The sequence below is a fragment of the Alligator sinensis genome, unplaced genomic scaffold (assembly GCF_000455745.1).
Source record: "Alligator sinensis unplaced genomic scaffold, ASM45574v1 scaffold262_1, whole genome shotgun sequence".
Classification (NCBI taxonomy): domain Eukaryota; kingdom Metazoa; phylum Chordata; order Crocodylia; family Alligatoridae; genus Alligator; species Alligator sinensis.
In genome coordinates, this window is record NW_005841904.1 from 661,149 (window position 1) to 685,338 (window position 24,190).

Genomic DNA, 24,190 nt, shown 5'->3' on the forward strand with positions numbered 1-24,190 from the left:
ACAGTGATACAGTTTTATCATCTGGAGGCAGGCAATTCTCCATTGTTCTTAGTAATGAAGATCAAACCAGAAATCATTTATCCTCTTAGCTTCCATTTGTTTCTTTCTGACCATCTTAACATTTCCAATGAACTTAAAGAATGTGTGTTTCATTTTTCTTATTGGTGTTTGTTCCTCAATGCCAGTTCCACCCTCACAAATTTGTTTTGTATTCTACTTGAATACTTTCTTTATTGCTTCCAGTCTATGAGCCCAAGAGAGGGCTGTTGGTGTACTGATGTATTAAAGGGTGATCATGAGCTACTGATGCAGTGTGGCTCTGAAAAAAGGCAAATGCAATTCTTCTGCCTCCATTAAGAATATTCCTAGTATTAGTATCAATGCACAAATTCTTGGCTAGTCCAATGTAAATTTAGGTTTTTCAAAGACGAGTCTATCATAAATCATAAAATCTTTCTGATTTCCCCTTGTGGAGGATATGGAATTATAGTATTTAATTAAGAATTAAAAAAAACTATCAATACTAATTAATGACTGGCAAAGCAATTTGGCATTATACATTTAGCCCTCCATTTTCCACTTTGCGGACAAAGTATAAGCTAGTCTCTTTCCAGGTATTGTTATAATAAGTGTTATTGTTTTTTTAACATAATTTTGTGAATGTATTTGGTTTTTAAATCTAATTGTTTCATTTTAAATGGAGCTATTTCTGATATTATTGCAATATGTTTATGTGGCTTTTGCTCATTGGCCATGTCCAGACGAATGAGCACATGCCTGTTGTGGCATCTCAAAACAGTTTGAGAAACCACAAGAGGCACCCTGGGAATGAAAAAATGTTCCCCACGCTCCATATTTGCAACACAGACTCTAAATTTGATACCAGGAAATCCCCAAGAAAACCTGATTTATTATTCTCCCATAAGTAACAAGTGGTGCTCCTAAGTATCTTGATTATATTGTAAGTTTCATGATAATTGGGGGGGGGGGGGGGAGTTGTTTGTTTTCCCCTAAAGTGCTTGGTGCAGGTGTTGTTTGGTTACAGGGGAAGTCTTAGCTTTCATTTTATTTTTAATAAAGGAAGGTTTTAGTCTTTGAGATGGCAAGTATGGAACCTTGTAAACACAAACTCAACGAGCTGAAAAGAAAGGAAAGTCAATCCTCAAGCGTGAATTTTTAAAAGATATACCAATATATCATTTGTTACAACATAGAAGACCATGAGATAAGTGAGTTCAGGATCCCACAGAAAGGAAGGATGGAGAGCTGCAGAGTAAGGACCCTGGACTTCAGAAAAGGAGACTTTGACTCACTCAGAGAACTCTTAGGCAGGATCCCCTGGGAAGCCAGACTGAGCAGGGAGAGGAGTCCAGGACAGCTGGTTGTACTTTAAAGAAGCCTTACTGAGCGTGCAGGAACAAATCATCCCAATGTGCAGGAAGACTAGCAAGTGTGGCAGAAGACCAGCTTGGCTGGTAAACTAAATAAAAAAAATTTATAAGAAGTGGAAACTTGGACAAATAACTGGGGAGGACTGTAAGAGTACTGATTGGGCATGCCCAGATGCAGTCAGGAAGGCCAAAGTGCAATTGGAGTTGCCCCTAGCAAGGGACATGAAGGATAACAAGAAGGGTTTCTACAAGTATGTCAGTAACAAGTGGAGGATCAGGGAAAGTGTGGGTCACTTACTGAATGGGGGAAGCAACTTAGCGAGAGAGGATGCAGAAAAGGCTCTTCACAGGCAAGGTCAGGTCCCAAACTGCTGCACCAGGCAACATAGCTTGGGGAGGAGATGAGCAGCCAACAGTGGTGAAAGAACAGGTTAGGGATGATTTAGAAAAGTTGGACATACATAAGTCTAAGGGGCTGGATGGTATGCACCCGAGGGTGCTGAGGGGATGGTGATGTGATTGCAGAGCCACTAGCCATTATCTTTGAAAACTCATGGCTATCAAGACAGGTCTCAGATGATTGGAAAAGGGCAAACAATGCACATATTTAAGAAAGGGAAAAAGGAGGATCCAGGGAACTACAGACCAGTCAGCCTCACCTCTGTCCCTGGAAAAATCATGGAGCAAATCCTCAAGGAATTCATTTCTGAGCATTTAAAGAAGAAGAAGGTTGCTAGGAGCAGTCAGCATGGATTCACCACGGGCAAGTCATGCCTGACCAACCTGATGGCCTTCTATGATGAGATGACTGGCTCTGTGGATGCAGGGAGATCAGTGGATATGGTATACAATGATTTTAGCAAGCCTTTTGATATAGTCTCCCACAACATTCTCACAGGCAAGCTAAGGAAGTACTGGCTAGATGAATGGACTGTAAGGTGGCTAGAAAACTGGCTTCCACATTGGGCTTAGAAAGTAGAAATCAATGGCTCAATGTCTAGTTGGTAGCTGGTATGAAGTGGAGTACCCCAGAGGTCAGTCCTAAGGTCAGTTTTGTTCAATATCTTCATCACTGACCTGGAAGATGGCATAGACAGCACCCTCAGAAAGTCTCCAGATGACACCAAGCTGGGGGGAGTAGCAGGGTAGGGCTAGTATTCAGAGTGACTTAGACAAATTGGAGGATGGGACCAAAAGGAAGCTCATGAGGCTCAACAATGACAAGTGCATTTAGGATGGAATAATCCCATGTACCAATACAGGCTGGGGGCTGACTGGCTGGGCAGCAGCTCTGCAAAAAAGGACCTGAGGGTAACAGTGGGCAATAAGATGAATATGAGCCAACAGTGTGTCCTTGTTGCCAAAAAAAGCTAACAGCATACTGGGCTACATTGGTATGAGTGTTGCCAGCAGGTAAAGGGAAGTGATTATTCCCCTTTATTCAGCACTGGTGAGGCCACATCTGGAGTACTGTATTCGGTTGTGGGCACCCCACTACAGAAAGGATGTGGACAATAAAAATGGTTCAAGGGCTGGGACACATGACTTCTGAGCAGAGGCTGAGGTAACTGGGCTCATTTAGTCTAGGGAAGAGAAGACTCAGAGGGGATTTAATAGCAACCTGGAGGGGCGTTTGAAAGAGGATGGAGCTAGACTCTTCTCTGTGGTGGCAGATGAAAGAACAAGGAGCAATGGTTTCAAGTTGTGGAAAGGGAAGTTTAGGTTAGATATTAAGAAGAATTTTCTCACTAAGTGGGTAGTAAAACACTGGAACAGGTTACCCAGACAGGTGATGGAAACTCCATCCTTGGAGGTTTTCAACACCAGACTCGACAAAGCTTTGGCTGGGATGATCGAGTTGGGGGTGGGACTAGATGATCTCCTGAGGCCCCTTCTAACCCTAACGTTCTATGATTCTATAAGACAGCATTCAAGTGGATCCAGTCAAATCAGAGCACTGACATCTAAAATAATATAAATGAAGAGCAAAAATGAAATACCATTACTTTTGAATGAAAAAGGATGAACTACATGGAGTAAGTTAGCTATCTGTGCTCTGGCTACATGAAAACTCAAACTGAAAACTGAAAGCAACAGAGTTGTAAAAGAAGCAATGTAAAAACTAAAAACACCCAAAAATGGACAGTAAGAAAAAGGGGGAAGGGATATTTGAGGTCACAGTTAAGATCCACAGATGTCTTTAAAGCATTCTGAAAAACAAGTAAAGAAAGCATCAGCTGTGGAAGTCCCATTGACATCTATTACTACGTGGAGAAAAATGCAGCTTCTGTGACGAAGCAGACTGAAAGAAGACACATATCATCAGCAATAATGGGTGGAATAGTTTTTAAAATACATAGTTCAGGTCTGAGTCACTCAAAAAAACATTTATGACATATCTATTAGGCCTGCATGAATGGGGAAGTATTCGATTTAGATTCGGCTGATTCAGAGGACAGTGATTTGATTTGGTGATTTGAATCACTGTCCCCATTGGATTCAGCTAAATCAGAATTGGAGATTTAGTTCTGATTTGGAGATTCAGATTGGCCGGGAGAGGCAGGCACAGCTTGGCGGCTGTAGCTTCTCCCGCAGCTCTTCCGGCTGTGCCTGCCTCTTCCTGGGCAGGGAGAGCTGTGGAAGAAGCCCCAAGGCTGCCCTGCCCGGCCCCAGCCTCCCAACACTTAAAAAAAAAAAAAAAAAAAAAAGCCCTGAACTCACCAACTGCAGCAGCAGGCCTCTGAGGGCTCATGGCAGATCCCTGACACATGCAGCGCAGGGTGGCGGGGGGGCAGCAGGGATCACCCCCCCCCCACCTGGCTGTCACATCACATGGGTGCAGTGCAGCTTGGCAGGACACCATGCACTGTCTGGTTGCTGAGGCAGCTCCAGCAGTCAGCCAGAGCCCAGCACTGCTCAGCCCCAGCGGCCTCAATTCCCAGACAGCGTGCACCACCCTGCTGAGCTGTGCTGCACCCACGCCATGGGGCAGCTACTGTGCAGGTGTCAGGTGCGGGGGTGATCCCCACTGCCCCCCGCTACCCTGCACTGTGTAAGCAGGCTCTACTATGAGCCCTCAGAGACCCTGATCCCTGCTGCTGCTGCAGCTGGTGAAGGTGGGGCTTTTTTTCTTTTGAAGTGCTGGGAGGCTGGGCCTGGTGGGGGTGGGGCCAGGCAGAGCAGCCATGGGGGCTTCTTCCATGGTTCCCCCTGTCTGGGGAGATGCAGGCACAGCCAGAGGAACCATGGGAAAACCTGCAGCTGCCGGGCTGTGCCTGCCTCTCCTCAGCTGATCCAAATCTCTGGATCTCTCTGAATCTTTTCTGAATCAATTCTGAGGCTTCAGATTCTATTTGACCTTTTAATGGGTCTCCTGATTTGATTTGGACTTGAAGATTTGGCCGGCGAATCAGGCCAAATCTCCTCCAAATTGAATCGGTGACCAAATCTTTGCACAGCCCTATATCTATACTGGGACAATTCAGCTATTCTGTTACCTCTCATTATTGTGGATTCGAAATCTCTAACTCAAAAGGCCTGAAACAAGGGAAAAACACTATTCACTCTCTATAAAGAGGCTTTATTTCCAATTCATTCTATTTTATTATGTTCAGCACTACATTGCCTAACTGCTGGGAAAGGGGCAGGTGGGCAAGTCTTGTTTTTCAGTGGGAAGTCCTTGTTTCAGAAGGGAGGTGATACAGACATGTCTTTAAGGAGACTGGAAACCCAAGTGATTACGTTACCAAACACTGAGTTAGCTTGGGGTGGTCACTGGTGTATCAGCAAGATAGTGCTTTTCTCTTAGGTCTACCACAAGAGATGAAGTACCATAACTGCACTTATTTTATACTCATTCATTTAAAAAGAAAAGAATTAATATGTATATTAAATAATTAGATACATAAAGCATCTTTAGCTTGCATACTTTAAAAATATAAACTCCCAAATGAAGTGTCCCCTGTAGTTTTCTGTAGCTAAACACTTACTAACACAAGAAAACATCTTTTTGTGGGGAAGTTGGTCAACTGACCAGTCAAATAATTATTTGGCTACAGGAAAATATTGTCAAATATTCCACAAAGCAAAGAATGTCCTTGTGTAAGTGACAGCGTATCTTGTTTTACTGTCATCTGTGAGAAAGGGCAGGATTGAGAGGAACAAGGGAAACCTAGTGGAGACAGGAGGCTTGCAGAGCCTTCAGGAATGGGTGGAAGAAGGGGGACCTCACCCAGAGGATGGACCAGTCTGTCACTGCTGCTCCTCTCCCTGGCTGACACAGGCATAGAGAAATCTGCAGGACCACATCTGCCCTGCTCCAGCTGCAAGGGGTTCTGGAGTTGGCCAGGGACAGCAGTGGTAGCAGGCAAGTCCCACTTCCAGCACCTATTCTCTGCAAGGTCCCTTTGGGTATCCCATATTGGACAAGGGACCCCAGCTGTCAGGAGCAGCTGCAGAGAGTGCCTGCTTCCATGTTCCTGCTCTCTGTCTACCCCCTCCCAGCTTCCACCTGCAGGCCTGGGAGCTTCAGCAACACCTCCTTGTCACCCTCCCTCCCTCCCCACATGTTAAAATTGTGGTTTCAGTCACACCTCTCTGTTTAAGTTACAGTGGGCACATCTACACATGGCTATGTAGCATTCGCGGGCAATAACTATGACACTGACACTACTGTGCATTACTACTGCACACTTGGGTTGAAAGCTACCTGTGCGCTGCCAGGAGTGCGCAGTATCAGTGGGCACTAAATGACTATGCAGTACCAACTGCACAGTCAGGGGCATGTCTACACACGCCCAGTTAACTCAAATTTCCTGTGTGATTTTAATTGCAGCATTTTTCATTTCCTGTCTTCAAGTGAAGTGTAATTTTTCTCTGTGATTTAAAGGCTGCCAAGTTCCATCCCAAACATGACTAATCTTCATGGTCAGTAAACTGTATCCCTTTGTATAATTTCTTAATTGCTTTGACACTGAGTGGCCTCAATCATGATCATCCATAAATATTTTTCTTAACTGTCACATCTTAAAAATGTTCTGAATTTGATTAAGATTAGAACCTAGAGCTAAAATAGAAAAGTAAAAAAAGTGAAGTTTTAGTTTATAGACAAGAGAGAGATGGGAGCAAAATACAGCCATAATATATTTAAAACGATTTATAAATAGGGTGGCTTACCAATTTTTGCAGGTTGATCACAAAATAAAGTTCTCATTCTGTGGCCATTTTGCAGCAGCCTCAGTGGAAGGGGGGACAAGGGGCAGCTGCCATCTTGATTGCTGACCCACTCCTTGACATTGATTGGAAGAGAGGCCTTGTGGTGGAGGAGGGATGAGGGAGCAGCTGCCATCTTCACTGCTGGCTGCCCTTCATGTGGCTCCACCCCTTGGTGCCAACTGGCAGAGAGGCCTTGGCAGGGGATCCAGCATTTTATTTTTCTTAAGTTATTTCTTGTTGTTGGTTTTGTGGCTTTTACAGATAATCTTGGATTTTGTGGTATCTGTGAAATCATGAATTAAGTAGGTCCCTATTTATAAAGGTATTTACTGTGAAGTTCAGATTTGTACCTCACACCACAATGTTAAATCTATTACATTGCTCACATATTGTTTTTCCAAGTGTGGCATTCACTCAAGGGTCCGTATTTTTAAGTTGGTGTTTAATGAATTTTTTTTTGGCATTTTTCATGAAAACTTGCAATCATTAAGAAAAGGTGACTTTTCAACAGCTCCAGTACCTCAGTGGCTTAGAGTAGAAATGAGAAATATGACATAGGTGTGTATCTTTCAGTGCTTTTTGTAAAAGTGTGTGTTTTGATTGGCTTAGGTTTAAAAAAGGACAATTCATACATGCATTTCTCTAATGAAAAGTTTGATTTCAATACTAATGAGTTCCTAACAACTTTAATCTATAACCAATGTGAGCACACTTCTCTCTCTCAGAATGTCTATTGTGAATATAAAGCCTTGAAGTTTATTTCTTGAGACAGAAAATACACTTTAATCGTTACATAAATGAATTAGAGTAGAAGCAATTATTACTTTGTTCCCTAATTATATTATGTAAGCAGAATTTAGCTGAGGAAGTAGGCTTCTTTCCTTAATTACATTATCTAATATTTGCCCAAAATGCCGAAAATGCCCATTCAACTATGAAAAAGAAAACATAGATTCAGAGAAAAATAACATTTACAAAATATATTATTTGGATGACCCAAAATTGTACTGTAGGACCTATACCCAACAGAAATGAAGGTAGTCCTTCACACTTCAGAATGTATGGATTTAAGGGTTAACTACTGTATTTCATTGGATCATATATTTTTTTTAAAACTTGAGACTGGAGAATTGCTTAAAGAGCAAACTTATAACAATATTATTTAATCCTATTATAGTTTGGAATAATAATTTCTCAACCTCTATAAGAAGCTAAGCAGGAGCTGACATGAGGTAATGCAATGTAATGTGCTGCAAAGCAGAGAGAGCTCCCCAAGCTCTTGGCACAAACTTTAAGGATAAAATGGAGCTGGCATTCTCAAACTTAAGGACTAAATATCCCCTGCCTTTTCTTTAACAAACTCAGTGTCCTCTCCCTCACAGTTTGCTCTTTTTGTTTCTGCTTTCTCTTCTGGGAGCTTTAGCCCACAGTGCAAGACTCTCTGGTAAGCATAATACCCCACAGCTGACAATTTTTAACAGGGATGGCTGCCCTTTCTTAAGGGGACACACCAGCTGGTTACCACCTTGTCTATGTATCCTGATAGTTAATGAAGGTTAATATGTATAAAAGCAATGCAGAGAGCAACCACAGAATATAGCCCAAACTGCTACATCACAATCAAAATAGTGAACTCTCTTAAAACGCAAAAAAAGCAAAAAGCAAAAAAAGCAAAAAAAAAAGCAAAAAAAATTGCCCACCCACAATGTACTTGAACACACAACAGATCTCTAAAACATATTTCAATTGTCCCCAAACACATGCTACAATAAATAACCTGAATGCGGTGCCTTTAAGGGCATACCAAAAACCTGATTTCAATTCAAGTGGGCAAGGAACCATGACAACATGCCATCAGAAATTCCCTTCCTTATAAAACAAAAGGAATTTCTGTGTAAATATCTGTTTTATTGCCTGGTGAGAGAAGGAGTTTCTCAAACAGGGGGCCCTAAATCATAAAGTTTTATAGATCAAATTCAATTCCTTAAACTCCCATCTAGAACAACAGATAGAACACAGTGCCATGTGCTCACAATGAGAACTCTGTTTAGCCTTGTTCTGCAGTAGTTTCAGTTTCAAAATGAATTCAAGGGTTAGCCTGATCTATTAAAATCTGAGCTGACAGAAGAATGAATTATGGTAGTAAAGTCTGAGCCCCAAAGAAGGAGTGAAAAAGTTCTGCTCTTTTTATCCTTGGTATTAGATTACCTAACGATAGCCGGGAGCAACAAGTCCTCCAAATGGTGAGCTCCATTGAACAGTAGTGAATCCATCCTCAGAGGAAAAGCTGTAATTTGTCTATAATTGGTTGCTTTTTCCAGCCTGCCTTATCACTTCTATCTTATTCATTATACATGCTCTCAGCTACATCTTGGTCTCACTCAGACAGAATGATATTCAAATGTACCATTAGGGCTGGAAAAAATGGAGTTATAAAATATGTCATCATCACACAGTAAAGGAAACTCAACAAGCTCTGAAGGAGGATGCATGAGACATTGTCCTTTTGCTCATCTTGGGTTTTGTTATTTTAATCTTGTTATTGTGTATTTATGAATCATGTATATATAGCTTCTTATGTATCCATGCTACTTCAAAGACAAATAAAGAAATCCATACTATGAGGAGCTTAACAGCAGGGAAATAAGAATGGGAGATTTAGGATAATAATTTTTTAACTACATTTTTGAACTCGAGTTTTAGACAACACAGTTTTTACTCTTTTGTTACACTATTTAGAAATTAGAGAAGCCACGTCAGGTCAGAAGATGAAAGGTAGGCAGGACCTCAAGCAAAACTAAAAATAGCAAATCTTGAATAGACTGTAAAGTGAACGGGACTTAGAATATCATGTACTGAGTAGTTTGAAAGAATTCATCTGTGGGGAAGGAGATCAAAGAGGTGACAACAGATGCATATATCTAAGCATATAACTTGAACAAGAAACTGAGGGGAGATAAAAGACAAGATATAGCAGGGAGAAGATGGCTCAGTGCATTGGAGGAGAAAATGAGGGATCCATGTAGGAGGCAGAGCGCCAGTATAATCCATTGTTTTATGACCCTGACTGGCAATCTGATCCATGCCAGATGGGCCCTTGTGTACATCAAAGCCAATGGGATGGCACCTAGACACAAAGCTGTTCCCACTTTGGTACAATATGATTAAGGTCCTACTGAATTTATGGCAGAGTGGGGTGCACTGCGGCTCCTTTAATCTTGCAGGTTCTCCCATGTGCCTCCCCACTGCTAATTGGTGGAGAGGCCACACATGTGACTTGCTCCTGATTAGCAGGAAGGCAAAAACTACAGTTTTAAATATGGTGCCATTTTTGCTTCCTGCGATCCCTGGTGGCCCCACTGCTTGCTGCTAACCAGCAGGGAAGTAAAGTGGTGCCATGTTTAAAATCACGGTTTTTGCTTCCCTGCTGATCAGGAGTGAGCCACAAGCAGGGCCCTTCCACCAATCAGTGGTGGGGAAGGGTGTGCAGGGGATCCTGCAAGATTAAAGGATCTGCAGCACATCCATTTCCCCCGTGAATTTGGTAGGGCCCTAAATATGATCAAGAACTTAGTCATAACCAGATGAATGAAGGATATGAGATTTCCTGACAGTACTGATTTTATATTCATTAAGATATTAGTATTGGAACACATAGTGGTTAGCGATTCACTTTTTTTAGTATTTTATGATAACATATTAAGATGCCTGCTTCCAAAAACTTCAGAAAACGAGACCAGGACAACATAAAACAAATTCCAAGCAGCTCTTGTTTAACTCACACTACAGAGCACCAAAAAATTGTTAGAAAGGCATCAACTATATGAGTCTTAAAGCATCTTAGGTACAATATTGCATGCATTCAAATGAGACAGATTACATGACAAGCAAAGGAATATTAAATGGAACTTTGACACAAAGTTTCACAATCACAGTGACTTCAAAAGGACAGGGTGTTCTGTTTATTTTTTTAAATAAGCGATGAAGACAAAGTAGGCACAGAAAGCAATTTAAAAAAAAATCACAAACTTGGCTTTTTTGATTTGTTCTTATGTGCCAAGAAGATGTATTTGTATTTTTGACTAAATGTTTTGAATTCAGATTTGAGAGGTAAAAGAGAGTTTATTCTGGTTTAGGTAAAAAATTCCTGCAGCTAAGTTGAAAAATTTGCAAAAAAAGGAAATCAATATTAATTAGCAAGAGGCAATGGTTTTCTTCTGGTAAATTTTACTGGACCAATTCTACAGTTCAGAGAGACTGTCGGACAAACTTTAAGGCACAAAATGACATTCTTTCAAACTCTGGATCAGAAAGCTTACTCAACATCTCTCCCAACTGTATAGTTGGTTCAGTAAAAGATATTACAACAACCCCCTGCTTCTTGTACACTTCTTGGAACACCGCAGCTACAACGATGCTCCAAACCATATTTAGAACAAATTTAAAGTTACTGAGCAAGAATTTGACAGAAATTTCATCTGATTCCTTAGTGTTCTTCAATTCTTCCAATGCCAAATTTTCCAGTAGAATTTATTCTCTGCCACAGTTAATATTGTATTTGTCTAAAATTTTATATTTCTTGGCACTTCTATATTGTTCTTTTGCTGTAGATTCATAGATGTAGGGTCAGAAGGGACCTTGTAGATCTTCTAGTCCGACCCCCTGCCCTGGGCAGGAAAGAACACGGACACTTTTATTTTTATAGAATTTGATACTGGAGTTTCTCAATTATATTTTCACCAACCTTTACATTGCTATTTATTCAAGCTACAAAAAACTTCTCCAAAATTAGTTGACACAAATCATGAATGTAGTAGCAGAACAAATTTGAGCTTATGAGAAAAATTTCAACCATATCCTGTCAGATTATGCAGTTCTGTTCAGATTGAAACATTCAGCAAAATCACATGAATTTCATCTGAATTTTGGTTTGGTAGTAGAAAAAGTTCCAGCAATGCTGAGATTGGGGGGGGGGTTGGACATGTTCAGAATGAGATGCTCTGCCTTTTTCTTTTGTTTTGAAACTCATTATTCTTTAGAATGGTATTAAATATAATGCACTAACAATTTAAAATAGAAAATAAAAGCTACCAGAAGTTTACAGCACTCAAACTAAAAAAAAAAAAAAAATGTACAAAACCAAAATTGGTGCTTGTGCAATATGCAGTATTTAGACAAAAAAATGCTAGTCCAGTATTGTTAAACTCTTAAGTAACTTAATTCTGCTTGGATTTTGGCTTAAATTCAAGTGCTGTATCAGCACTTGTCAGATATATCCTTGGTAAGCAAACAGCAGAGGTTGTGAAGTCTGTACCCATCATTTACAGGGATACCCTTTTTGACCTCATGTTGACAGTGAACTTATTGTTTGTTTTAAAAAAACTTTAGGACAAAATAGCCATAACCAATGTAGTTCAAAACCAATTAAAAATATATTAGACTATCTTTTACTTGAGAGGCATTTGCACTGATAAATAAATAAATAAAATAAGGATGTTCAGAGACTAAAAATATGACAGTTCTGTGCTGTCTTGCTGGTCACTTCACAATTTTGGTATTGCAATATTTACCATTCACACATGGACTTTTTGTCATGGTCTTTTAGTGAGAGAACTAATGGAGCCGGACAGCTGTAAATGGACTGTGCTGGAAGAAGCTGAAGTCATCAGGTAAGCACTATAAATATTTACAATTCTGGAAATTCTGGTTCTTCCATGCTGCAAAATGTCAAGGGCAAGGATTCATTTTTACCTCAAAACTCTGACAGGCCCTGCATATATGTCCTTTTTAAATCTTTTAATTATGAAGAGGTTATAACTAACATACACAGTGCTTTTAAAGTAACAAGAGAGAACAAGGACTGATCACACATGGACGACAAAATACACTCTTCCACCCACCTGGTGGTCCCTCCTGGTAAAGTTTTAGGTGAGCTAGAGACAAAAGCATAAATAAGCAAGAGTGTATTTTAGATTCAAACAGCACATTCATACTTTCACATTTGTTCAATATATTGGGTGTTCCTCTGTGGATTTCATGTGAAGTAGCAGCAATCCTAAGAACATCATTACTTATCATTGTTATTCAAAACATCTTAATCATTATCAGGAAAAATTGTGAACAATTTAAGAATTGTTTACTTTCTGTTAATTGGTGTTAAAAATTACTGTCTCTACTAAAATGTCAAGAGCAAGTACTTTTAAAAAATGAAATATTTTAACACTACTTGCAAAATATACCATAAAAGAAACAAGTTAACCATTGCCTCAATAGGGAAACACTTGATAGTAAAATGAACTTGCAAGTATCTCTGTCACAGTCACCTCCTAAAGTGACGCACAGCTCACTGTGTAATGATTAACTCTCTCTTACACATCTACAATTTTAAAGTTTTCAATTGGAAATGAAGTTCATGAAACACTCCTGACTGCCTTGCATGATGTCCTTAGCAGGACAAGGAATCTGATTCAGACCAGAAATTGTGCTTTGCATTTTTTCCACAGATTTGAATACCTTGATTATAAAGGGAAATGATTGGGGTGGGGATCTCTCTTTTATTTATTTTTTTTAAGGAAGAAGGGATTGGTTTATTAACAAATAGGGACTGTACCCCTATTTATTTTCCATGAGCTAGCATGCAAATCTAATGCAACAGTTGCTGGCAGAATTAAATCACATGTAATGTTACAAGTGTGAACTGAAGTGTAACCTATCTCAACTGTTGTCTATGCCATGGGTGACCGGTGCTTTCCCAAGTCTGGGGTCTCCCAGCCACCAATCACCAACTGGGGGCCAATTGCGAGGTCCCTCAGTGGCTGATCACTGTGCCAGCAGCAACACTTCCAGTTTCACAGCTGGCGCTTCCAGGGGTGCTCAGCCAATCTCAGGGGGTGCACGTGCATTACCCCACTGTGTGTTGCCAATGGTCTACACAATACATGCTACAACCTGTACATAACTCCCTGATGGACAACACATCTACTATAATGTAAGAATAACTTTGGACAACTCACATGCTTTACACACGGATTTAGCATATGTTCTTGTGTGAAAACTATTGTCATAAAGTTGTCATATCAAGAGAAAGCAAGCTATTTGTATGCAGATGAATGCAGACAATTATTACAATACATAATACACATTCTTCTAAATTAAGTCGATGATTCATAGCAGGATTCTTTGTAAGGTTTCCTTTAGTATGGGCAAAAAGTACAATTATTAAACATATATTAGCCATTGTAGAATACATACGGTTTCCCTTCATATATTAATACTTATACCAAATACAAGTCGTATTTAACTTTGTGTGTAAAAAGTTAACTTTTACAAGTCCAAATATACTTATAAAAAAGTTAAAACAACATTCATCTAAATCAAAAATCCTCCCATTCTCTCTGCCTTTCTTTTACTTCCTCCACCTAGTACAAGCTAAATATATGAGCCTCACATTGTGCCCTGAAAATTAAAGGCACAAGCTTAAATATAAATACTACATTCTCTTAGGCTCTGAACTGAGTTAGATGATTTTGCTTGAGGTTTGGTGTTTTGTTCGTTTGTTTGTTTGGTTTTGTGGCCAGAAAAGGCAGAGATGTCCAAAGTACTCCGAAAAATTAATTTAGCCTCAAGTTAAAAAATCAATTTAAGCTAATGCCAAGCTTTCTTCTTCCAAGTTAACTCAGCTTTTTTGGATAATTCTGCTTGAGAACCTTCCAGGATAGTTCTCCATAGCCCATTTTCTTCTCAAGATACTGCATAAACAATTACAAGCCCCTATGCTCTCCACTGAAAGCTAACAGTTATGTGTAGCAAAATTTCAATAACTGCAAACTTCTGATATAAACATAGCTGCATTTTAGCTATTATACTATATTTTTTGTAAATAAAACCCCCTCAATTATTATTCCTTGTGCCATCATTCTTAAAACACACTTTTTCCTGAAGAATTCTTTACATTTCCTTCTCTGCTACTTCGTCATGCAGCTTTCTGCTTCAACCACTTGGTGTCACTAATACATCCTCATATCCACAGAGCTGTATTGTACAAATGGTAAAACTCAACTATTCATCAGTCCTTGGTTATGACTCTATATGCTTGCCCAGGAAAAATTCTGGTTGAGTAAGAAATGCTCTGACTTTCTCCTCATTAAATGCAGGCAAAGTAACTGTAAGAACATTTATTTTCAGACATTTCTACATAAGAATAAATTTCTTGTTATAGCTTGACTGTCATTCCAAATGGTCGTTTTAATATGACTAAGAGGTACACAGTAATGCCTGAGGTTAAGGGAAGCTATTTTAGAAATTCAGACATTTTAACAGGAAAATATGGCTTTAAGCAATTCTAAAAATGATCAGGTAGAAGGCAGGGCAGATTTGCACCTTATAGACTAAAACAAATTATTTTATTTATTTATAAAAATAACTTCGTCATAGTGTCTGACAAAGTAAGCTGTTGCTTATGAAAACGTATGCATCTATGAATTAGTTAAATTATAAGGTGCAACTCTGCCCTGTCTTCTGCCTGACTTCAGAGTACCAATTTAACTGATCATCTTGGGAGAGGTAGTTATATATATATCCAACAGAGGTCTTTAAAAGTTGTTCAGTGAAAACATCCCTATAATTTTAAAGACCCACTTAAAAGCAGTCTACTACTGTTCCCAATCCAGAGCCTGTAGACCATGTTACTGCATTAAAGCAAGTAAATTAAATTTAACAATTAGTATTAAGAAAATGTATCATATTTACTCGATTCTAATATGGGGAGGAGGGCCTCATTTTAGGACTGAGTACAAAAGTAGTGGGGTAGTGGCAGGGGGGCAGTCAGTTGCTGTGGCTCAGGCTCCAGCTCCTATCTGTGGACAAGCTAGAGCCCCTACCTGTGGACAAGTTAGAGAGAGTCCAAAGAAGAGCCACCTGTATGATCAGAGTCCTAAAAGGCAAGCCATATGAGGAAGGGCTGAGGGATCTGGGACTCTTCAGCCTGAGGAAAAGAAGCCTGAGAGGAGACCTGGTAGCAGCTTACTGCTACTCTAGGGGAGTACATCAAGGACTTGGTGAGCAACTGTTCACCAGGGCACCCGAGGGGAAAACCAGGAATAATGGCCACAAACGCCTGGAACATCAATTCAGGCTCAACATTAGGAAAAACTTCTTCACAGTCAGGGTGTCCAGACTGGAATAAGCTCCCTCCAGAGGTGGTGCAATCACCTGCCCTGGAAATCTTCAAGAGGAGACTGGATGGGCACCTTGCTGGGGTCACCTGACCCCCAGTTATCTTTCCTGCTTGGTGCAGGGGGCTGGATCTAATGATTTTCCAAGGTCCCTTCTGGCTTTACAATCTACCTGGGGTCAGGGCTGTAGCCACAGCTGCTGCCTGCCTTCCTCACCACCTCTGCATTCTGCCATCTTCCTCTCCAACCCTCCATACAGCCTCTGCTCCCTTGACTGTCCCCCTTACCCTTGCTCAATGCCAGCAGGCTCTGGCCATGCTGCAGCCTGGGGCATGGAGCATGGCCCCCGTCCAGCCCTATAGCAACAGCATGCAGCTCACAGGACTGATATGGGTGCTGGCCTGGGTCATGCTCAATGCCCCAGGCTAAAACGTGGATAGAGCTTGCTGGCATGGAGCAAGCTTGACTGGATTCCCCCCCCCATGCATAGACTTAAAAGCCACCAGAGAAGGAGCTGGCTGTACCCTCTACTATTCATTTTATGCAACGGCACAGTGATTAGAGCACTAACCCAGGATGTAGGAAACACTTTTAATTCCCTCCTGTGCTTGGAGGGCTTCACACCTCTGCTGTCTCTCAAGGGAGTGTCCAAATCCTGAGGGTACTGTATATTTTGAATTGCTGCTCACAATCACTCCTGTTGAGCCTTTGCAAAAATAATTTGTGTGGTCACTGGAGTCTACCTCTCAGCTAGGTAAGTGTCCTAACAACCAGAGGCTTATTAAGTTTACAGTAACTGTAATTTTTTTGTAACAACTTAGGGTGGTCTAATAAGTTGGCATTTTTTGGGACATGGTCCCATTTTTTCAGACCACCTGAACATCCATACCTCAATAACTGTCTAACCAACCTCAGAATAAGAGCCATGTACCCCATCACTTTATTACAGCAAAAAGGTGCATCCATAATTTTTCCCCCTGCTATTTTCTATTCTACTCCCTCTCTCTTTTCCTCCTGTGGGTAGGGTTTCATCCCTTTTCCATTCAACCTACTTCCGTCTCTCTTCCAAAAGCCTCCACCACCAACACCATGTGGTTTTCAACTCCTCCAGCCTATCTAGGTAGCTTGTTCCAATACTTAACTGCCCTCTTAGTGAGAAAGAGGGCAATAATAAACAGCTAATAAACAGCCTAAATTTCCCTTGCTAAACTTTAATGCAGAGTACAGGGTGAAAGGAAGCAGCTGAAAGATCACCAGGTAGATTACTTCATAAAAGGCCTTCCAGTAATAAGGTAAGTGGATAAACTTGAGGAAAATTGGTCCCAAATAAGCTGAAGATTCAAAATTGGGGTCTGAATACTGAGAATGTCCTAAAGGTTTTATAGAAAATATAAGAATCTTATTCCTGTAAACTGAATGGTCTCACAAAACAGTTATTGACGCCCTTGAACACTAGAGGCCAGATATTTTGATAAAACAGAATGATTTCAGTAAAGGCCTGGGCTTCCCCAAAACATATAAAGTCTTTATGCCTCATCTGTCTATATGAAAAACCCTCTACCCACTCTTTCAGCACAAAGCCTTCTTCAGAGGTAATCACCTGAGTAACTATCTGCTTGATCTTTCCTCTCCTGTCACAGGTAAAGCTACATTTACAGCTAATTTACTTGATGACAGGCATTTATAAGTTCACCTGTCACTTTTGTCCTCCTAGCAAAGCAGCAACAGAGCCATTGCTGCTGGTCACCTGCAGCCTCATTTCTCTCTCAGCAAATGTCCTGCCTATTCCATATTTACAGAAAAATCATTCTATTTTTGGAACATATGACACAATGTGCAATTATCCAGCTGTGATGGCAAGGTTCCAAAAGTACAATACAGCAAATAAATACCACCCAACCAACAAACAGGAGAAGCAGGCATAATAAAAAAATTCTTCTGGAGTAGCACGTTCTACCCATTCTACTTAGGAAAGGTTCTAAGGAAAATAAAAACTTGTCTATTCTACATTATTTATTCAGTTTCATAAAACTTGCCTCTACCATATTCCACACATAGACATATATGTTAATTTTCTTTACAGCCTAGAAAAGCTGGAGGACTTTTCCCTATATACATGAAATGAACTGGAATGTAAGAAAACATACATTAAAATGGATGTTATACAGATGAGAGCATGAATTTATTAGCTGAACTAAATGTCATGTAATTATACTGAACCTGGCCACAAAATCCACATACCCAGATATAAATTTTCACAAACACTGTGGTTATTCAGAGTCTGGATTTAGTCAGACTCATTTTTAAGCCACACATGTTCAAATACTGGACCTAACATAACTAACTTCAATATATATGCAGACTAAAACAGCAGAACAAAATCTGTTACAAGAGTGGGAATTCCAGTAAACCAACAGGTTTCATTAACTGATCCAAGAATGAAAGCCCAAAGTTGTTATTCTATTTGTGCTGTGTAGACTCATCCTGGTTTTAATTTCTTCTAAATTGGTCCAATCTAACAATAACTGTTTAGTAAAATCTGGTTAGTAGCATCTAAAATCCACTTCACAGATTGTCACATCACAATGTAACAGCATCAGAATTACAGGTGAATAAATATCAACATAAAGACTGCAGTAAGAGAAATGAAGTAGTTTACAGAGCATGCAGACATGCCTTCTGGCTCTTCAGTAGATGGATCAATCCTTTCCATGGGCAAAAAAACTGGTTTTAAAATAAAGTTTCTTTTATGACTGGACCTGAGCTGCTCTCTATGTGAAAACTGAAAAAGCCTAATAGCTATAGGGAAACACAATTTTCTTATGGCTTTGAATGCCTAAAAAAATCTTGTTAGGCCTATTTAGCAATGTGAATATGCTCTTCCTATGTCCACAGGTCACACAAAGCCACAGTGTTTCTATATAGAGTATCCACTATAAAAATAAAAATGGAAGCAGAAAAAATAAACAAGAAAATGTTTCTCCCCTCATATTATGCTAAAATTATGTAGGACAGAGTATAACAAAGGTAGGATTGACTAGTTTAAAACAATTTATTGACATGAAATTAAACACACCTTCTAAGAAGCTCTTCAAGATATGTATGCTAACATGAGCATGGGAAGTGATCACAATTTTTCCCCTTTTTTTATTCAGCCTGTCTCCCTCTATCTAATAATGATAAATTGACAGTAATATTCCACCTCAGAGAGAAAATCCTAGAGTTGTTTCATCTCTGAGCTAGGCAGGTATTCTTATCCCAATTCTACAAACGAAGTGCAGAAAAATGACACAGCTTTCTCAATGTCTGATAGTTGGGAGTGGATAACTAATCTTGTGAATTAGCACAAGATCATACTTCTCCTATTTGTACCTGCAGATTTTTCTGATCTCACTTTTTCCTCCCTTGTTGTCCCACCTCTCTTCTCTTTGATTTGCAAGCCTGGCTTTTTCTTCCCACCACTCTCATGTTTTTTCCATTTGGCATTTACCACCATTGTCCATTCTCTCCTTCACTTTTGCCTTTCTGCTCTTTTTCTCCCCCCAAAACCCTTCCATTCTTGCCCTCTTCAAAGAATGGGCTCTACTGGGTTGAAATATACCTCTGCTCAGGTCCAGAAAACAGCAGAGCTAGCCACCTACTCCTACATATCCTTTGAGAATCACATCAGTGTTGAGGGTGTGCGGGGCAGGGGGGAGAAGGAATGGCTTTGGCTGTCTGCTCATAAGCCCCAGGGGTAGCCAACAAGTAGTCAGGAGAAGAAGGTGAAGGTGAAACGTAGCTCACAACCTACAGCACTGCTTATTACTTATATTTCACCAGGCATGAGTAAAGAGGAAAGAGGTGACAGTCACTCCAGATGAATGACATTTGGAATATGTAATCTTAAAATGAATGCATTATTCACAAGCAGTGAGCTGACTTCTAATATAAACATCAGCTTCTCAACAACACTCTAGTGTCACTTGCCAAAATGTGTGATACCAACTTATGATGGTTTAACATATCTGTCATGTTGCAGAGTATATGACAGAACATGTTGTAAAACAATTTAAAACTCCACCATGTGAACTACAGTCAAATTGGCCTGTGACTATCAGCTCATAAAACCTCTAATTTCAGCCAAGCTATGCCTACCAGTATGACTAATTTACCAGTTTTGCCCTAATCCACTTATCCTTTATACCAGGGGTGCTCAACTTCTGGCCTGCAGGCCAAATCCAGCCTATGGAGGCACGTCATCTGGACTGCAGGTCTCCCCATGGGTCTGAAAACTTGCAAGTGGGGCACAGTAGCAACTAACTACCTCCTATTACCAAATTTCTGGACACACGTGGAGCCCAGTGGGCTGGATAATGTAATCCTGCTCACTAGATAGGGTACGCTGGGCTGATTAAGTCTGGATCTGAATCCCAGTGCACAGGGCTAGGCAAAGGTGGTGCAGAACCTGATCCTAGTGCACAGGGCCAATCTGGCTTGTAAACTGGCCCTGTGCCACTCATCCAGCCCACAGGGCCAAAAGGTTGAGCACCACTGCCTTATATTGTTCATTACAATGAAATCCATAGCAGAATTGACAGGGTACCTGGTACTATACCTAGTAACAACTGTTAAGTACTATGCCTGTTAAGTATTATACCTACTAACAACTGTTAAGATCAAATGCATTCAAATAACTAAGTAAACAAGAGCCCATCATGACTAAAGATGTCATCATCATTCTGGTAAGACAAACAAGAATGCTTTCCTGTGTCATAGTCAAATCCATTTGGGTGTGTCTGCATGGCACCATGTAGTGCTGGCTACTCAGCAGGTATAATTAGCTCAGGTGGAGGATTACCCTATTACTTCCAGTCTCTGAGCTAGCTCTACAGGGTACTGAATTGTACCATGTACCCTTTGTGTGACAGTTCCCTTCAGAATTTTATAATAATTAAACATATCCTGAACTATAATTACCTCAAATGAAAGTTAAAGCCCCAGATAATGTGCCAGAGAGAATTGATTTTATCTCTTTTATACACCAATGAAGACTAGCATAATAAGTAATAACTGATATTGCTAAAGAGCTGGCAGTCTAATTTTTACTTTTGCATCTTGGCAATAAACAATGCTTTCTTTCATGAAAACTTTCTTTGCTAAAACTCTTCCAACACAAAACTACAGTAAGTGCATTGTCATCAAATGAATAATAAAGTATATGTAATGTTTGTATCAGAAAATGTGATCACACTGATTTTAAAATGAAGCAGTTGATCCAAATCAGATACTTTGCTTGAGATTCTAGTTACTACCACAATACAAGTTAACAACAACAATGATGAAGCAAACCTTGAATAAGGAGGATAAATAGTGGGGAGTATAGTTGTGCAAAAAATACACTGAAGCACTTACCTGCCTTGTTAGGTGCCCAAGTCTAGAATTTAGGTGCCTCTGACACACTCAAAACCACTGTTCTGCTGATACTTAACTCCAGTTTCACTGGTGAGCAAAGCTGTTTAGAACACTGAGACCATCCAAAAGCAAAAGAGCTCTCGCTCAAACTGAAGGCCAAGAAGGTGTTTCTCCCCTCATCTTGCCAGCAAGGCCTGGTAAAAATGCCTAAAGCATGCATGGTCAAAGCATTTCGGTTGTGTGAGACTTCCATTCAAATGCTTCTGCCTCACTTGGAGCAGGACTTTGCACACATTTCACTTACACCCCAGGATGATTACCATGCTATTGGCTATTCTCTCACCTATTGGAACATTTCCACTCTGTATAAGTGATTTATTGATGGACAAACTTGACTAACATTGTTCCACATGTCAGTTAAGTGCTCTACCCACTACAGTCCTGAGTAGTTTGGTAAGGAAAACAAGGCATAGGTGCCAAACTCCACAAAGTTTCTCACAGAAGAAAGTACCTGCCTGGCCATCATTTCAGTCAAGGTTAATTTACACCATCCCATCTCAGCTGGTTTCTGAGGGCCTCTTCCTTAGGAGCTTAACTCCTCCTTGCATTACATTATTAGCCTGGAACCTTAACTTGGGCTTAAGCACTCCACAAGGCACCAGGGTACCTAGGAGTTAGGCACCGTAATGCTTATAGGCCTTTAAGATCTACCTTACAGAAATTTAACACTCATAAAAAGGTTTGAATGTCATGCAATAACATACTAGGAACCAGCAGGGTATATAAAGAGGAGTTTTACCTGATGAAATAAATAGGCGATAGAATTTGCCACAGAACTACCATATTTTCCCACATATAATCCACACCTTTCACCCCAAAACTAGCTATGGAAAATTAGGGTGCACATTAAATGCAAGGAAAAGGGATCCCCACAGGTCTGGAAATTTGTCTGGGACAGGGTCCGAGGCAGCGACAGTGTTAATTGCCGCAGCTCTGGGAGCCATGGCAATTAACACTGCCAACATCCCCTCCCCCACAACCAAATTTCTGGATTTCTGGGACTCTCCCAACCAAGCACACATCAGATTGGGTCAGCATGCAGAATTGGTCTGTGACCAGAGCCAGCATTTTGAGTCCAATCCAGTACGTGACCCTGGATCCAAGGTGTGGGGACAAACTGAATGTGCCAAGCCCAGGACTGTGCTGGCTCTGGGGCTGTGTACTAGGTCAAATCCAAGCCAAGCATGTGGCTCCAGAGCCAGCACAGGGACCTGGAATCAACAGGCAGTCCTGAAACCATTATTCAGGGTTGGGTCTGGATCCAGCAGGTGGTCCCAGACTCAGCAAGCTCTCAAGCTGCACAGCCCCAGACAGACCCACCGTATTTGGTCAGACCTGCTGTGCTCAGTCGGGCCCACTGCACAGCCCTAGACCCACCATGCCTAATCTGGCTCATTGCATAGCCCCAGACCAGCATGCTGGATCATTCTGCGAACACAATCCAGCATGTGGAGCTGGAAGCAGGCTCAGGAAGAGATTCATTTCCCTTGCTGCTGCTACTCAGATACTTACTCAAGATAAGATCTTTTTTCCTCAAGGTACCTTTTAAAAAAAGAGGGTTAGTGTTATATTCAGGTGTAGGTCATATGCAAAAGAGATGGCATACCAATGATTGCTTAAAAACACACACACACACACACACACACACACAAGCATGCTTACGTGTGTGTTTGCACCTGTGTGTGTACACAGAGGAAGCATATTCTGTCATATTCAATTCTATAAACTTGCAGAACCATTTTTATTGAACTGAGTTGCTTTCATCTAAATGCCTTTGGGAATTTTCCAGAAGCATGCACTTCAGGGAATTCAATAATCCAGTTATCTTTCTTAAAAGGAGGAAAAGTTAAATTGACTCTATGGGGACTTCTACACATGCAATTAATGCAAAGCAAAACTCTGGAGCTTATTGCTTCAGAATTTATTGCTTCTGGGCGCACCATTTGAACCATGTGCCCAAGAATGCAGCACATTGAGCTGGGTCAGAGTAGCACCAGCTGGCAGGTGGCTCCGGTGGTCAACTTGCCAGCCTGGGGCTGCTTCCCCGCAGGTAATGCAGAGGGGCTGGTTGGGACGCAAAGCTGCTCCAATGTGGGGCTGGCCCCCCACATTGAAGCACCCTTGTGCCCTAGCCAGCCATGTCAGCATGTACACATGTGCTGCTGCAGAGTAAAAATCTCCACAGCAGGACAGTACTTGTATTTGATTAGTTTACTCCAGCCTAATTACCCTGCATGTGTAGATGCTGAGACTTTTACTGTGAAGCGAATTAGTCAACTCTGCAGTAAATGACTCGGGTAGATGTACCCCATGAGTACTGAACTCTACAGTTTTGAGGAGTTTCAGAATGCCATGCTTCCCTATGCAAGTCCGTGGGAGTTTGAAAAAAAAAAATCACTCCAGTATTTGTACTCGTTTAAGTTACTAAACCATTTTCTCATTATATCCCTGCGGCATTGGAGGCTAATTATAAGCTGTGTGGAAAAGTGCTCAGATCTTTACAAACGGTTAATAATCAAATCAAGTTTTCAGTTTCATAAACAGGAAGAATACTTTTGTGAGTTTGCCTGATTTCCTCTAAAGTGAAAAACAGACTTTTGCAGTGAAACTTCTTCCCCCTTCTCTGGATGCTCAGGAGAGGAAGCTCATTAATAAAAGATGGTAATTTTTTCCATGGTGACATTTCTCCAAGAGGATCATATTCTCCCAACAGCCAACAATAATGGCAGTAAAAACAGTGAAATTTTGCCTCTTGAAGATAGTAGATCTCATAAAACCTCTGAGAATATCAACTGTTGGAATGTGAGCATGTAACATGAAACAGATTCTTTTGTACTCCAGCACTAAGCTGGTTGTTAAAAAGGCTTTGTGCCAAATGGACTATTACTCTCTTTTTGCCTGCTGAGATCCCTAAAGAATCCAGCTGTTATTGCTTAGCTGTCAAATGTAACTTTCTAA

The 24,190-nt window shown here is 40.6% G+C and overlaps 1 protein-coding gene across 2 annotated transcripts in view; it reads right to left on the minus strand.

Annotated features, from left to right (window-relative positions):
- FMN1 (formin 1) overlaps nucleotides 1-24,190 on the minus strand; it is a 236,426-nt gene that overhangs the window by 202,314 nt on the left and 9,922 nt on the right. Inside the window, exon 3 of one of the 2 annotated variants that reach the window (XM_025197755.1) lies at nucleotides 12,506-12,538. The exons of the other annotated variant lie outside the window; for it this stretch is intronic. Within the exon in view, the coding sequence (XP_025053540.1) occupies nucleotides 12,506-12,538 (33 nt within the window). The remainder of the gene's footprint in view (nucleotides 1-12,505; nucleotides 12,539-24,190) is intronic. 2 annotated transcript variants of the gene reach the window in all.